The 12166-nt window shown below is 37.8% G+C and overlaps 2 protein-coding genes across 3 annotated transcripts in view; both read left to right on the forward strand.

Moving 5' to 3' along the window:
* LOC121369150 (glycine receptor subunit alpha-1-like) overlaps positions 1 to 12166 on the forward strand; it is a 32614-nt gene that overhangs the window by 8328 nt on the left and 12120 nt on the right. For both annotated transcript variants that reach the window (XM_041494030.1, XM_041494029.1), the window contains exons 3-4: positions 3108 to 3175; positions 4299 to 4519. In XM_041494030.1, the coding sequence (XP_041349964.1) occupies positions 3134 to 3175; positions 4299 to 4519 (263 nt within the window). In that variant the 5' untranslated portion in view covers positions 3108 to 3133. The remainder of the gene's footprint in view (positions 1 to 3107; positions 3176 to 4298; positions 4520 to 12166) is intronic.
* On the forward strand, positions 9429 to 10933 carry LOC121369151. Its single transcript, XM_041494031.1, has 2 exons — positions 9429 to 9576; positions 10028 to 10933. Exons 1-2 carry the CDS (start codon positions 9439 to 9441, stop codon positions 10259 to 10261), a joined length of 372 nt encoding a protein of 123 aa, XP_041349965.1. The 5' UTR covers positions 9429 to 9438; the 3' UTR covers positions 10262 to 10933.

Below are 12166 nucleotides of genomic sequence, written 5' to 3' on the forward strand. Positions count from 1 at the left end.
ACACAAACATTTGCAATGTTTGGGTTTTTTTTATCCTTTTGTTTCTTTTTGTTTCATATCCAGATGGATTGTAACTAAATAATAAACAGTCCTTATAATTATATTAGAAACAGACTTTTAAAAACAAACAAGATCATATTTTATTTAACCTTTTTTCTTTTACCTTTTTTTCTTCTACAAAGTACATGTAGTTACATAAAGTGGCATTCTCTAATGACGTAGTTATTTTTTTATGTTCATTGAGAAAAGAACAAACTCGTGTTGCTACGACTGTATCAATAGGATGGCGTTAAACTGGTAAACACAAATGAATATAAAGGTATTTTAGTAGCACACTGGCATTGCCAGAAAGGGAGCAATGGGGACCATGTCACCTACCCAAATAACACCTCTTTCTGTCCCTACCTTTTATATTTGTCTGTCGCACAACTTATAGACAATGTGGCTGCCTCAAAAAAGAAATAGCCCAATGGGCCCACCGACGGGAATTGATCCTAGATCGATCGCGCATCAGGCGAGCGCTGTACCACTGAGGTATGTCCTGCCCTGTAATGAGAGAGACCAGTCACTGAGCTACACAATGAATCGGCTGGAGCAATGTTAATGTTTGTTTTGTTTAATGACACCACTAGAGCACATTGATTTAATCATCCTCGGCTAGTGGATGTCAAACATTTGGTAATTTTGACATATAGTCTTAGACAGGAAACTTGCTGCATTTTTTCCCATTAGTAGCAAGAGATTTTTTATATGCACCATCTCACAGACAGAACAGTACAAACCACGGGTTTTTTGTTATACCAGTTATGGAACACTGTTTGGAACGAGAAACAGACCAATAGGTGCACCAGTGGGGATCGATCCTAGACGAATCGCGCACCAGGAGAGCGCTTTACTCCTGGAGTACTTCCCGCCTGCAGTCATGATTACAAAACCGGTCTCGGTGGTGTCATGGTTAAGCCATCGGACATAAGGCTGGTAGGTACTGGGTTCACAGCCCGGTACCGGCTCCCACCCAGAGCGAGTTTTAACGATTTAATGGGAAGGTGTAAGACTACTACACCCTCTTCTCTCTCACTGACCACTAACAACTATCAACCAACGCGGTGTCCTGGATAGGCATTCAATATAGCTGAGGTGTGTGCCCAGGACAGCGTGCTTAGACTTTAATTGGATATAAATACGAAAATAAGTCGAAATGAATTAAGTGATTACAAAGGTTGGTTGCCATAGGGTTATGGGACGAGACACCAATTAGAAGCTTGTTTTGCCCTTAGGAACCAGACACGACATTACGCCGTCAGTCGATGTGTCGCTAAGCACCGACTCTTTTGTGTGCTTTATTGAAAACACAACATAATAGTTTTTTGTTGCGTAAACGCCTCATAATAGTTGACATGTCCCAAGCTTTATATCCATTATTCTGCGTTATGTATAGGTGGTGTTTTCGGTAGTTTCAAAGAGCTCTTAAAATAGGAGACGTAACAAAAGGTGTGTGCTAATGAAACATGAGCAGAACCCCAACGACAAAACATTCAAAATCAGACATGTTAATAACGCTAGAAGTGTCACACAAATGATTATCATAATAATACATTCACCGACAAATTAGATATATACACGTGTATGTATTTGACGCAGTAACATAATCAATATTAAATTAGAAAGACATGTTTTATTTAACGACGCACTTAACACATTTCATTTACGGTCATTTGGCGTCAGACATAATATAGTTAAGGACCATACCGATATTGAGAGAGGAAACCCGCTGTCGCCACTTCATGGGATACTCTTTTTGATTAGAAGCAAAGGATCTTTTATATGCACCATCCCACAAACAGGGCAGTATATACCACGGCCTTTAATATACCAGTCGTGGTGCACTGGCTGGAACGAGAAATAGCGCAATGGGGCCACCGACGGGGATCGATCTCAAACCGACCTCGCATCGAGCGAGCGCTGTACCACTGGGCTACGTTCCACCCCCAGACTTGATTTAAGACGAACTGAAATGGGATATTTTATTGGAGGTTTTCGAATACGATTTTTATGTCAACGAGTGATGTGTGAAAACCATATTTTCATCAATTGCGAGGCAATGAGTGAAAATGTATGGAAAAAAGAAAGAAGTGTTTTATTTAACGACGCACTCAACACATTTTATTTACGGTTATATGGCGACAGACATATGGTTAAGGACCACACAGATTTTTTTAGAGGAAACCCGCTGTCGCCACATAGGCTACTCTTTTACGACAGGCAGCAAGGGATCTTTTATTTGCGCTTCCCACAGGCAGGATAGCACAAACCATGGCCTTTGTTGAACCAGTTATGAATCACTGGTCGGTGCAAGTGGTTTACACCTACCCATTGAGCCTTACGGAGCACTCACTCAGGGTTTGGAGTCGGTATCTGGATTAAAAATTCCATGCCTCGACTGGGATCCGAACCCAGTACCTACCAGCCTGTAGACCGATGGCCTGCCACGACGCCACCGAGGCCGGTGAAAATATATGGAAGGTCCACAGGATATCCAAACTGAATCAAACAGTCAGTATAACGGTAATGTATGCCAAGGTCACAATGACACACTAAATTAAAAACCTATAATTATGATAGGGCATTATAAAGTAGTTGGTAAATTATGCTTTCTTTGGCATACATATTCCACAATTGGAGAGTTGTAAACGTTAAAATACAAAAATATCACCTTATTAAAAATGTGACATTACAGGTTCTGTGGACCCTACATATAGTTTTCACACATCACGAGTATACATGTATAAATGAAATTCATTTGTTGCATTTCAACTTATTTCCGTGCTTATATCCTATTAAGGTTCAAGCACGCTGTCTTGGGCACACACATCAGATGTCTGGGCTGTCCAGGACAGAGGGTTAGTTATTAATGGTTAGTGGTTAGTGGGAGAGAAGAGGGTGTAGTGGTCTTACACCTACCCATCAGGTCGTTAAAACTAGCTCTGAGTGGGAGCCGGTACCAGGCTGCGAACCCAGTACCTGCCAGCCTTATGTCCGATGGCTTAACCACAACACCACCGAGGCCGGCATAAATGAATGACAGAAATCGTTCTTTCTCGTTACAGGTAAGCCCGTTTCAGTACAAGTGGATATGGTGATCAATTCAGTAGGTCCAGTCAACGGCAAGGACATGGTGACTGCACTTTCATTTAATATTGTGGACGTAAACTGGGTGAACCGATCTTTGATACAACAAACTCAATTATTGGTTGCACTCCATCGTTAATTATTCCATGCAGTTCAATAGACAAAAATACAACTTCGAAACGGTTGTGTGAATGCTAGTTTTAGAGAGCGCGCTCCCTTAACAACTACCTTACAAAACAAATAAAGTCGACCACGAAACTTTTCAGTTAACCACCATTATGCCAGAGCAGCGCCTAATATTTCTTTTATGCAAGTAGCAGTATACCACTTGATCAATTGTTATTACTTAGTACTAAATGTCACCAGAAACTTCAAATCAATAAGTTAGTTAAATACTACTGTGGTCAACTTGCATGTTGTTATTAGTTAGTACTAAATATCGCCAGTAACTTCAGATCAATGGGTTAATTAAATACTACAGAGGTTAACCTGTATATAATAATCAAAGAAACATTTTAAAAGGCAAATAAGAATGTTATTTTTAATTAATGTTATGTGTATGCAGAAGACATATTTTTTTATTGACAGCAAGTGACACTTCCTATACATCAATATGTTACACAACCGTAAATATGCCTGAAAATGTATCATAATTGACTATGTAGATGGAATCACACCGATGTACTTCTCGTGAGTAATTTATTCATGCCGTCTCTGTAAATACCCAGTATATACAGAATATGTAAAATAACTCAATATCTGATTTAAAACCACTCGTCACAAACAACGTCTTATAAGCGCGTTTTTGGCTCCAAGAAAATTCAGATGGTGCATAATTAATGTCCAGGGTCCCGTTTTACGAAGCGATCGTAGCGCTAAGATCACCCCAAGTGCACGAGGTGGTTATGAACTAAAGATGATCTTAGCGCTAAGATCACCCCAAGTGCACGAGGTGGTTATGAACTAAAGATGATCTTAGCGCTAAGATCACATCAAGTGCACGAGGTGGTTATGAACTAAAGATGATCTTAGCGCTAAGATCACCCCAAGTGCATGAGGTGGTTATGCACTAAAGATGATCTTAGCGCTAAGATTGCTCTGTGGAACGGGACCCATGTGTATATGTAATAGTAGTCGTTACAATTAAAGACAGTGGATTGTTTTTGTAGGATTACGGTATCAGCATGTTCTTGCGACAAGAGTGGACCGATCCACGCCTGGTGTTTAATGACTTCAACAAGAGCCTTGTGCTTGGAAGTAAACTTCTAGCAGACATTTGGGTCCCGGATGTGTACTTCGCTCAGTCCAAGAAGGAGCATCGTCACATTATCACGACCCCGAACGTACTGCTACGACTGACACCTGGTGGTAGTATTCTTTATAGTCAAAGGTGAATAACTCAAGGGAAACGACAACTTCCATTTGGTTGTTTAAGTTACAAAGAAATAATACAAAGAAAAATAGTAGGGTTTGTTACAATTTTAGTTCTTGGCATTAAATGATAATATATTTATTTATTTTATTTATTTTATTTATTTGTTTGTTTGTTTATTATATCGGTGATTTATAAAGTTACTCAAGGGTGTATACTACCAAATCAAATCCCATAGACGACAATAGTAACTTATGTGGCTAAAACCCCTACCTGCGACGTATCAACCGACATAAACGCCACGGATATAAATACTACCACCCCTTACACTTAAAGTGAATCAGAAAAAAATGGGGTCAAGCTGCTCGTTTCTGAGATAACGGGTAGCGTCTATGACTACCCTAGTTTCGCACAAAATTCGAGTACTTTTTTTTACAGGTACTCCATACATGTTTCAAGCACAAGGCTACTTGACACATTGGTACTAGATGAAATAAAATTGCAATTTTTTTTTACCCAGATGAAACTATTATTTTTTACAACCAACACACTCACATTTATAACCAATCACAGGACTTGTGGTGTTCACTTCTCTATCAAAAGTAGGGTGCACCTCGAACTTTGACCCAGCCGGAAGTTATTTGGTTTAGTACTACCTATACTGATAACATACATTTTTCAAAAAGTGTCCAGCTATGTGTCTTTATGACAACCAGGATCTGGTGTATTCTGACATAAACTGACAACCTCACTGAAACTGTTGTTTCTACAGTGCAACCTAATATAATGTACACCTCAAAAAGCATATATATTGCATATAGTTTTGTACAAATGCAATATGTCATATTAAACAACAAAATGTTTTAAAATAAACTCCTGAAGATATTTACTTTCAGTTGGGTGTGTGTACTCAGGTATATATGTAGAGACAACAAAGATAGTCAGAGTACCTCTACCCCTTTAAAGAATTCCATTAAAACACATGCACTTGATTGACCCCTAGATTATGAAGACCTTAACAGGCACATCAAAGAAATATCAGTATTAAAAAAATACACTGTCTGAGGAAGGAAACACAAACATGACTGTACCTGTATGAAGTAATGACTTAATGTCCTGAACATTAGTGTTGGGAGGAAATCCTGTATGCTGGGTGTGGGTGTCTTCAAGTTACCAGGTGTGGGAATTTCAAATCCATCGGCCATGCTGATTTTCATAATGAACCATCAAAACTATTGGCAGCCACCAATATTCCTGACTATATTTTATTTATAGCCTACTGTAGTTGGAGGTTTTAATAGTTGTGATATCTGGAATAATCATGCAGCTTTAACACATTTATTTTTGATTAATTACTGAAAAAACCTATTTTTAAATGACAAAATTACCCGAACATCTATTTTCTTGCATTATTTTTTAATCCGGATGAATACAATATGTACATTAGATGTATTCCTACAATCTGTAATCCAGCATTTTATTTAGCTAGTAACATTAGGTAATACAGCTTTAACAATAAAATAAATTATCAACTTAATCCAAGGCAGTAATCAAATCTGAAAAAATTGGTTCTGAATCTAGTATAAACTCAAAATGCTTTTCATGAGAGCTAACTAAGTGATTATTAAGAAAAAAATTTTATCTGGAGATCTAAGTATATGTTTAACAACCTTATTGTTATGTACAAATAAGAACAGAAGGCACAATAGTGACAACAAATTTAATTATGTTTTTGGTAAAGTTTTTCTTCAAATTTACTTAAAATTTTGCATAAAACTACAAATTTGTCTAAAATATAACTTAGCACCCTATAAATATGTCAAAATGACAATAAAAATCAACTTCTTTACAAATTTGAGTTTTCAGAATTTCATACATAAAAAATTAACAATGTTAATGGAAACTAAAGACATTAACCCACTACTGACACATGTTATTTTTAATATAAAAATAAATTGCTATTAAAATCTTAGTTCAGGTTGCCTATATATAATACCATATTTAAGAGCAGTTGTATATGGCAAGTCAAATACCATGTAAAAAGAAATTATTGAATTTTTTACAATATGAATTATAGGCCAAAACCAACTTTTCTTCAGTGCTAACTTTGATTCAAACTCCATTCAAAGCCATGTACAGAGATTATTGTCAAGGTCAAGGTCATTGTGAACTTGCATGATCGAGTGATGGCTAATTAATCAACCAGTATAGTTTAATTAAATAAAATGACAAAATCATAATATTTTTTATTATGCACTGAATATGTGCTATAGGGTGTATACTACCAAATCAAATCCCATAGACGACAATAGTAACAGATGTGGCTAAAACTCCTACCTGCAACGTATCAACCGACATAAACGCCACGGATATAAATACTACCACCCCTTACACTTAAAGTGAATCAGAAAAAAATGGGGGTCAAGCTGCTCGTTTCTGAGATAACGGGTAGCGTCTATGACTACCCTAGTTTCGCACAAAATTCGAGTACTTTTTTTTACAGGTACCCCATACATGTTTCGAGCACAAGGCTACTTGACACATTGGTACTAGATGAAATAAAATTGCACATTTTGTTTACCCAGATAAAACTATTATTTTTTACAACCAACACACTCACATTTATAACCAATCACAGGACTTGTGGTGTTCACTTCTCTATCAAAAGTAGGGTGCACCTCGAACTTTGACCCAGCCGGAAGTTATTTGGTTTAGTACTACCTCAACAGTTATTATACGTACTGCCGGTGTCACGAAATAGAATCGCCCCCGTAACATTTTCGCCCCCCGGCGAATCTATTTCGAAATAAAACCTCCCCCCTTGAAATAGAATCGCCCCGACCCACGAAATAGAATCACCCCCATAAAATATTCGCCCCTTACTCATTTTTAGTTATTCTGTCATTTAATGAACAATATTCAGGTAAATTATTGTTGAACATATTTATATCACTGTTATGTTTTATACACGTGAGCATGCCACACACGCGCACACACACATACATAGACACACACACGCACATATACATACATATACACATATGATTCAGACCCTCGCAAAGATAAACACACGCACATACACACGCACACATCCAACTTCAGTTACTGGAATAATGTAGCCTATTAATTATGCATTTGAATTGTCAAATATTTGTAAGCAAATATAATGAAAGTTTATAGCTAGATACTTCTTCAAGAATTGTTTGTTTCCTTTCTGCAAACAGTAAACACCTGTCTTAATGTGGTGGTACTAAACATTTTATATCTGTTATAACGCTACTAAAATGATGTTCTTAGATGATATTTTACAGCGTACATGTATAAGTATAATTCCATGAGTATTTTGTTTAAGGTCAGATGTAGCGCACTAAAAGTATATATTAAAAATGAGAACTATAAGAATGGTTTCTAACACCCACAGGAGGAAATGAGTATCACATTTGAATACATGTACAATGTTTGAAGTGTAATAATTAAACCTTGAACTTTCGTTTACCGTTAATTTTGGATTTCATCTGACCGAATGTTTTGTGTTTTAATGTTTTTTTAAAACATAAATCATTTACCGATTTATATTGTTGTGCAATGTCGGTGTCATTGTTACATTTAAAAGCAATGTTCTATTTCACGTCTCAGTTATGTTCAATGGGATGTGTATTACTATGTTATTTTTCATTCATGAATTCCTAGCGTACTTTGAAACAATGTTAAAAATAGGTTAGACGCGCACATCGTTTATCTATAGGATACACCACGGGTAAGATCAAAGGTACCGACTCCAAAGCGTGATACAATAAATACAATTTCACACCCACGAACACTCCTGTCCACTTTCATGTTAGATATACAATGTAGTAATTAGAAAATATCAAGGATAATGACTGATACAGTGTAACTAAACTTATTTAATATTTTCCTATATAAGGAAGGTAAAATTTTGTTCACAATACATCACTCATTCTTATGTAATTTTGCCAACGTTTGCTGCTGCTGTATGTGAAGCTAATTATCTTACGCAATGTGAACTCCACTGCTGCTCGGGTTTTGATCAACTATCTTGCTTCGTCCTACTATCCAGAAGACTATACCAAGAGTCAAAAGCGACGTCTGCGAGAAAAGGCAAAGGTGTTTACACTTGAAGACCGTACGCTGTACCACATAGGACAGTGGAAAGCGTCAGAGGGTTGTTATCGGAGAAGAAGAAAAAATGATCTTAATGCAATCCCTTCACAGTCACCTTATAGGAGGGTGTCACTTTGGCCAAAACGCGACCATCAAGAAATTATCTGACAGGTTCTGGTGGAAAACGATGACGGCAGATATCAAAACATTTTGTCAACAGTGCCAAAGATGTCAGAGATCGAATGCAAGTAATAAGCCGCAGGTTGCCACCCTTCACCCTGTTCCTGTGAAAGGACTGTTTCACAGGTGGGGGATTGATCTTGTAGGACCCTTGAAGGAGACCTCCGACGGAAAGCGTTACGTCATCGTCGCAACAGAGTATCTGACAAGATGGGTCGAGGTAGGAGCATTAGAAAACAAATTTGCCGAGAGTATCCATACCTTTCTATTGAGTTTGGTATACAGATACGGCTCAACCGAGGTATTGCTGCACGATCAAGGATGGGAGTTTTGCAATAAACAAGTGCGAGAGTTGTGCGATACCATGGACATGGACCAAACAATGACATCGGCATATCATCCTCAGACAAATGGTCTAACAGAACGATTTAATCAAACCATGGTTACTCAACTTATGAAGCTGGTAAACGATGAGTGCAACGACTGGGATCAGTACATACGTCATAGCCTTCGCCTACCGTACAAACAAACAGAGTTCTACAAAGTATTTGCCATTTGAATTGCTTTATGGTCAGAAGCCCCGACTCCCCGTCGACCTAGAATACCAGATAGACGATGCAACATGTGATGTGGACATGGATGATGTCGGCACCAGAATGAAGCAGCTGGCAGACCTGACCAAGCATCGTGACACCGCCCAGGACAACATATCAGATGCCCAGAAGAAACAAAAGAAACGATACGACATTAAGCACAGAGGATCCATATTTGAGGTAATTAATTTATGGTATGCCGTGTTGCTTCGTAGACAAGCATTGTGCTGTAATACGTAAACTATACAATTAAAAAACCCACCCGAAACATTTCTTAAAAATATATATTTTTAAAAATATTCCTTGGTAAAAAAAGAGCATTATATTATCAAAACGTATATTAACTGATACATTTTGTATTGAATTGTATTAGTTTAAAAATTATTTTGGTATACATGCATATGATAAAATATATTATGGGTCAGTGAATTTTCAGTCTGAGCCAGTGCATTTTTAAAATCACTGACTTAATATGTTGTTTCAGTGCTACCAAAAGGCATAAGCTGGAAGCCCGGGTGGCTACCTGTAAAAAGTTAAGTTCAAGGCCTGTAGGCTTTCTCAGGGTTCAACCGAAATGATCAATGTTTGCAATGACTACATCTTACTAAATTTAATATATTTTAATTACCAGATTGGCGATCACGTGGCGATAGTCAACCGTCGACGAGATACCAGGAAGGGAGACAAACTCGCACCACGATTCAAGGGGCCATATACAGTGACGCAAACTTTAGGGAAAGGACTCTACGTATTGAAGAAGGCTGATGCCGTGCTGAAAACCAAATACAATGCCGTGAATCTTAAAAGGTGGAACAAACCTGAAAGTGCTGCCACAAAGGTCGTCAAAATGGGTACCAAAATTTAAACTGAACGAGAGTGAATCATGCGACATTCTCAACGGTGCATGGTTGAGCGACAGAGTGATTGATGCTTGCCATATGCTCATCACAGAGTCTACTGGTATTCAAAATCAGTCTACACTACTGAAGCAGACAGCATTCAAGCCAATGGATACCACTGTGCAAATCTTACATGACCATGATCACTGGGTGACTGTTTCTGGGAGTAAGGATGGAATTCAATTCGCTGACAGCATTCCATCTCATCCCATTACTGACAACATAAAACGGCAAATGAAAGAAATTTTCAAGAATCGTTTGAACACAGATGGGTCACTTAGTGACAGTTCTAGATGTTCAGCCTCAGCCGAATGGGAATGATTGTGGGGTCTTTGCAATAGCCAATGCCTTCCAGTTGGCCCAGGATATCTCCCTCAGTGAAATATAACATTGCCAATATGCGCAATCATATCTTAAAATGTATTGAAGACAGGAAGATGCGAGCATTCGATTATATGTCACTGAGAAAAAAATCGATGGATAAAATCGTGTGCATCTAAGAAGAAAAAAGACTCGTGTTTATATGATAGGACTTCATAACTTCGTATTTTCGTTCTCTTTATTTACTATATTTTATGCAAGTATTGCATTTTGGTTCCCTGATGGATACTTAATTTGAAATAAAATGTTTATGGTTTGATTTGAATATAATGTCATTTGTTGTTATACGATACCAAGAGCTTTTGAGAAAGTATGGAACTATTAGTTCCCACTATATATTCTCTATCCACTCCACCCCACCCCACCCCCACACACCCACTGTAATAATTTTAGGACGGATGTGAGATTCTATTTATCACATAGTTATTTATTATATAGACTAACCGGAGAGCTAAATACATTATCATAGTAGACCAATATATTACTGGTGGAGTAAAACAAACTTTCTCTACTATGCAAATTATAATAGTGCACTAGCAGGAGAATGAAACAAGAGAAGCTCACCCTGTGTGTGTATATACATCATCATATTAGATAAGTACACTGCCAGGATAGCTCAAAACTCTCCTAAATATACGCCACTACATCAGTAGAATCACTTGTATAATGGATAATAAAGTGACCCCTATAATTATATAATTCAGTTTACAATAGAAGTCGTCACTACAAGCGAAACATATTATCTGAGTTTTATATATTTGAGGGAGAGTATATGTTTTTATTCAAATCATATCCATGGATTAATGTCTTTCTGAAATGTTTTAAAATGCATGACGTATGAATACCTTATGGAGGAAATCGGGGCACTGCATTCACAAATGAAATAAAGAAATAAAATATCGTCTATAGTCTCTATACTATAGATAGAAATTAATTATAATCATAGACAGTGTAAACTAAAGGTAAACTAGAGGGTATTCTTCTAATGTAATGTTATATAATTAGAGAGTAATTCGCTTGAGAACTGTTTCCAAAAAGTGTAATATATACACAGAACTTCACATACGGTTTTTTTCGTTCCTATTTATTGCACGAGTTTATTGTGCGCAAGAATAATATATAGCACGAGACCGCGGGGGAGAAATAAATCCGCCGGCCGGCGATTTTCTAGGGGGGGGGGGGGGGGGGGGGGGGGGGGGGGCGAATATATTTCGCGACACCGGCTTCGGTGGTGTCATGATTAAGCCATCGGACTACAGGCTGGTACCGGCTCCCACCCAGAGCGAGTTTTAACGACTCAATGGGTAAGTGTAAGGCCACTACACCCTCTTCTCTCTCACTAACCACTAACAACTAACCCACTGTCCTAGACAGACGGCCCAGATAGCTGAAACGTGTGCCCAGGAAAGCGTGCTTGAACCTTAATTGAACATAAGCACGAAAATAAGTTGAAATGAAATGTTGTTGTTGTTGTTCCTGCTGCTGCTGCT

Source organism: Gigantopelta aegis, chromosome 3 (genome assembly GCF_016097555.1).
Source record: "Gigantopelta aegis isolate Gae_Host chromosome 3, Gae_host_genome, whole genome shotgun sequence".
Lineage (NCBI taxonomy): Eukaryota > Metazoa > Mollusca > Gastropoda > Neomphalida > Peltospiridae > Gigantopelta > Gigantopelta aegis.

Coding starts and splice junctions, on each gene's coding strand:
- LOC121369151 (XM_041494031.1), top strand. CDS start 9,439: ATGGATGATGTCGGCACCAGAATGAAGCAGCTGGCAGACCTGACCAAG. Junction 9,577..10,027: donor ACAGAGGATCCATATTTGAG/GTAATTAATTTA, acceptor TTTAATTACCAG/ATTGGCGATCACGTGGCGAT.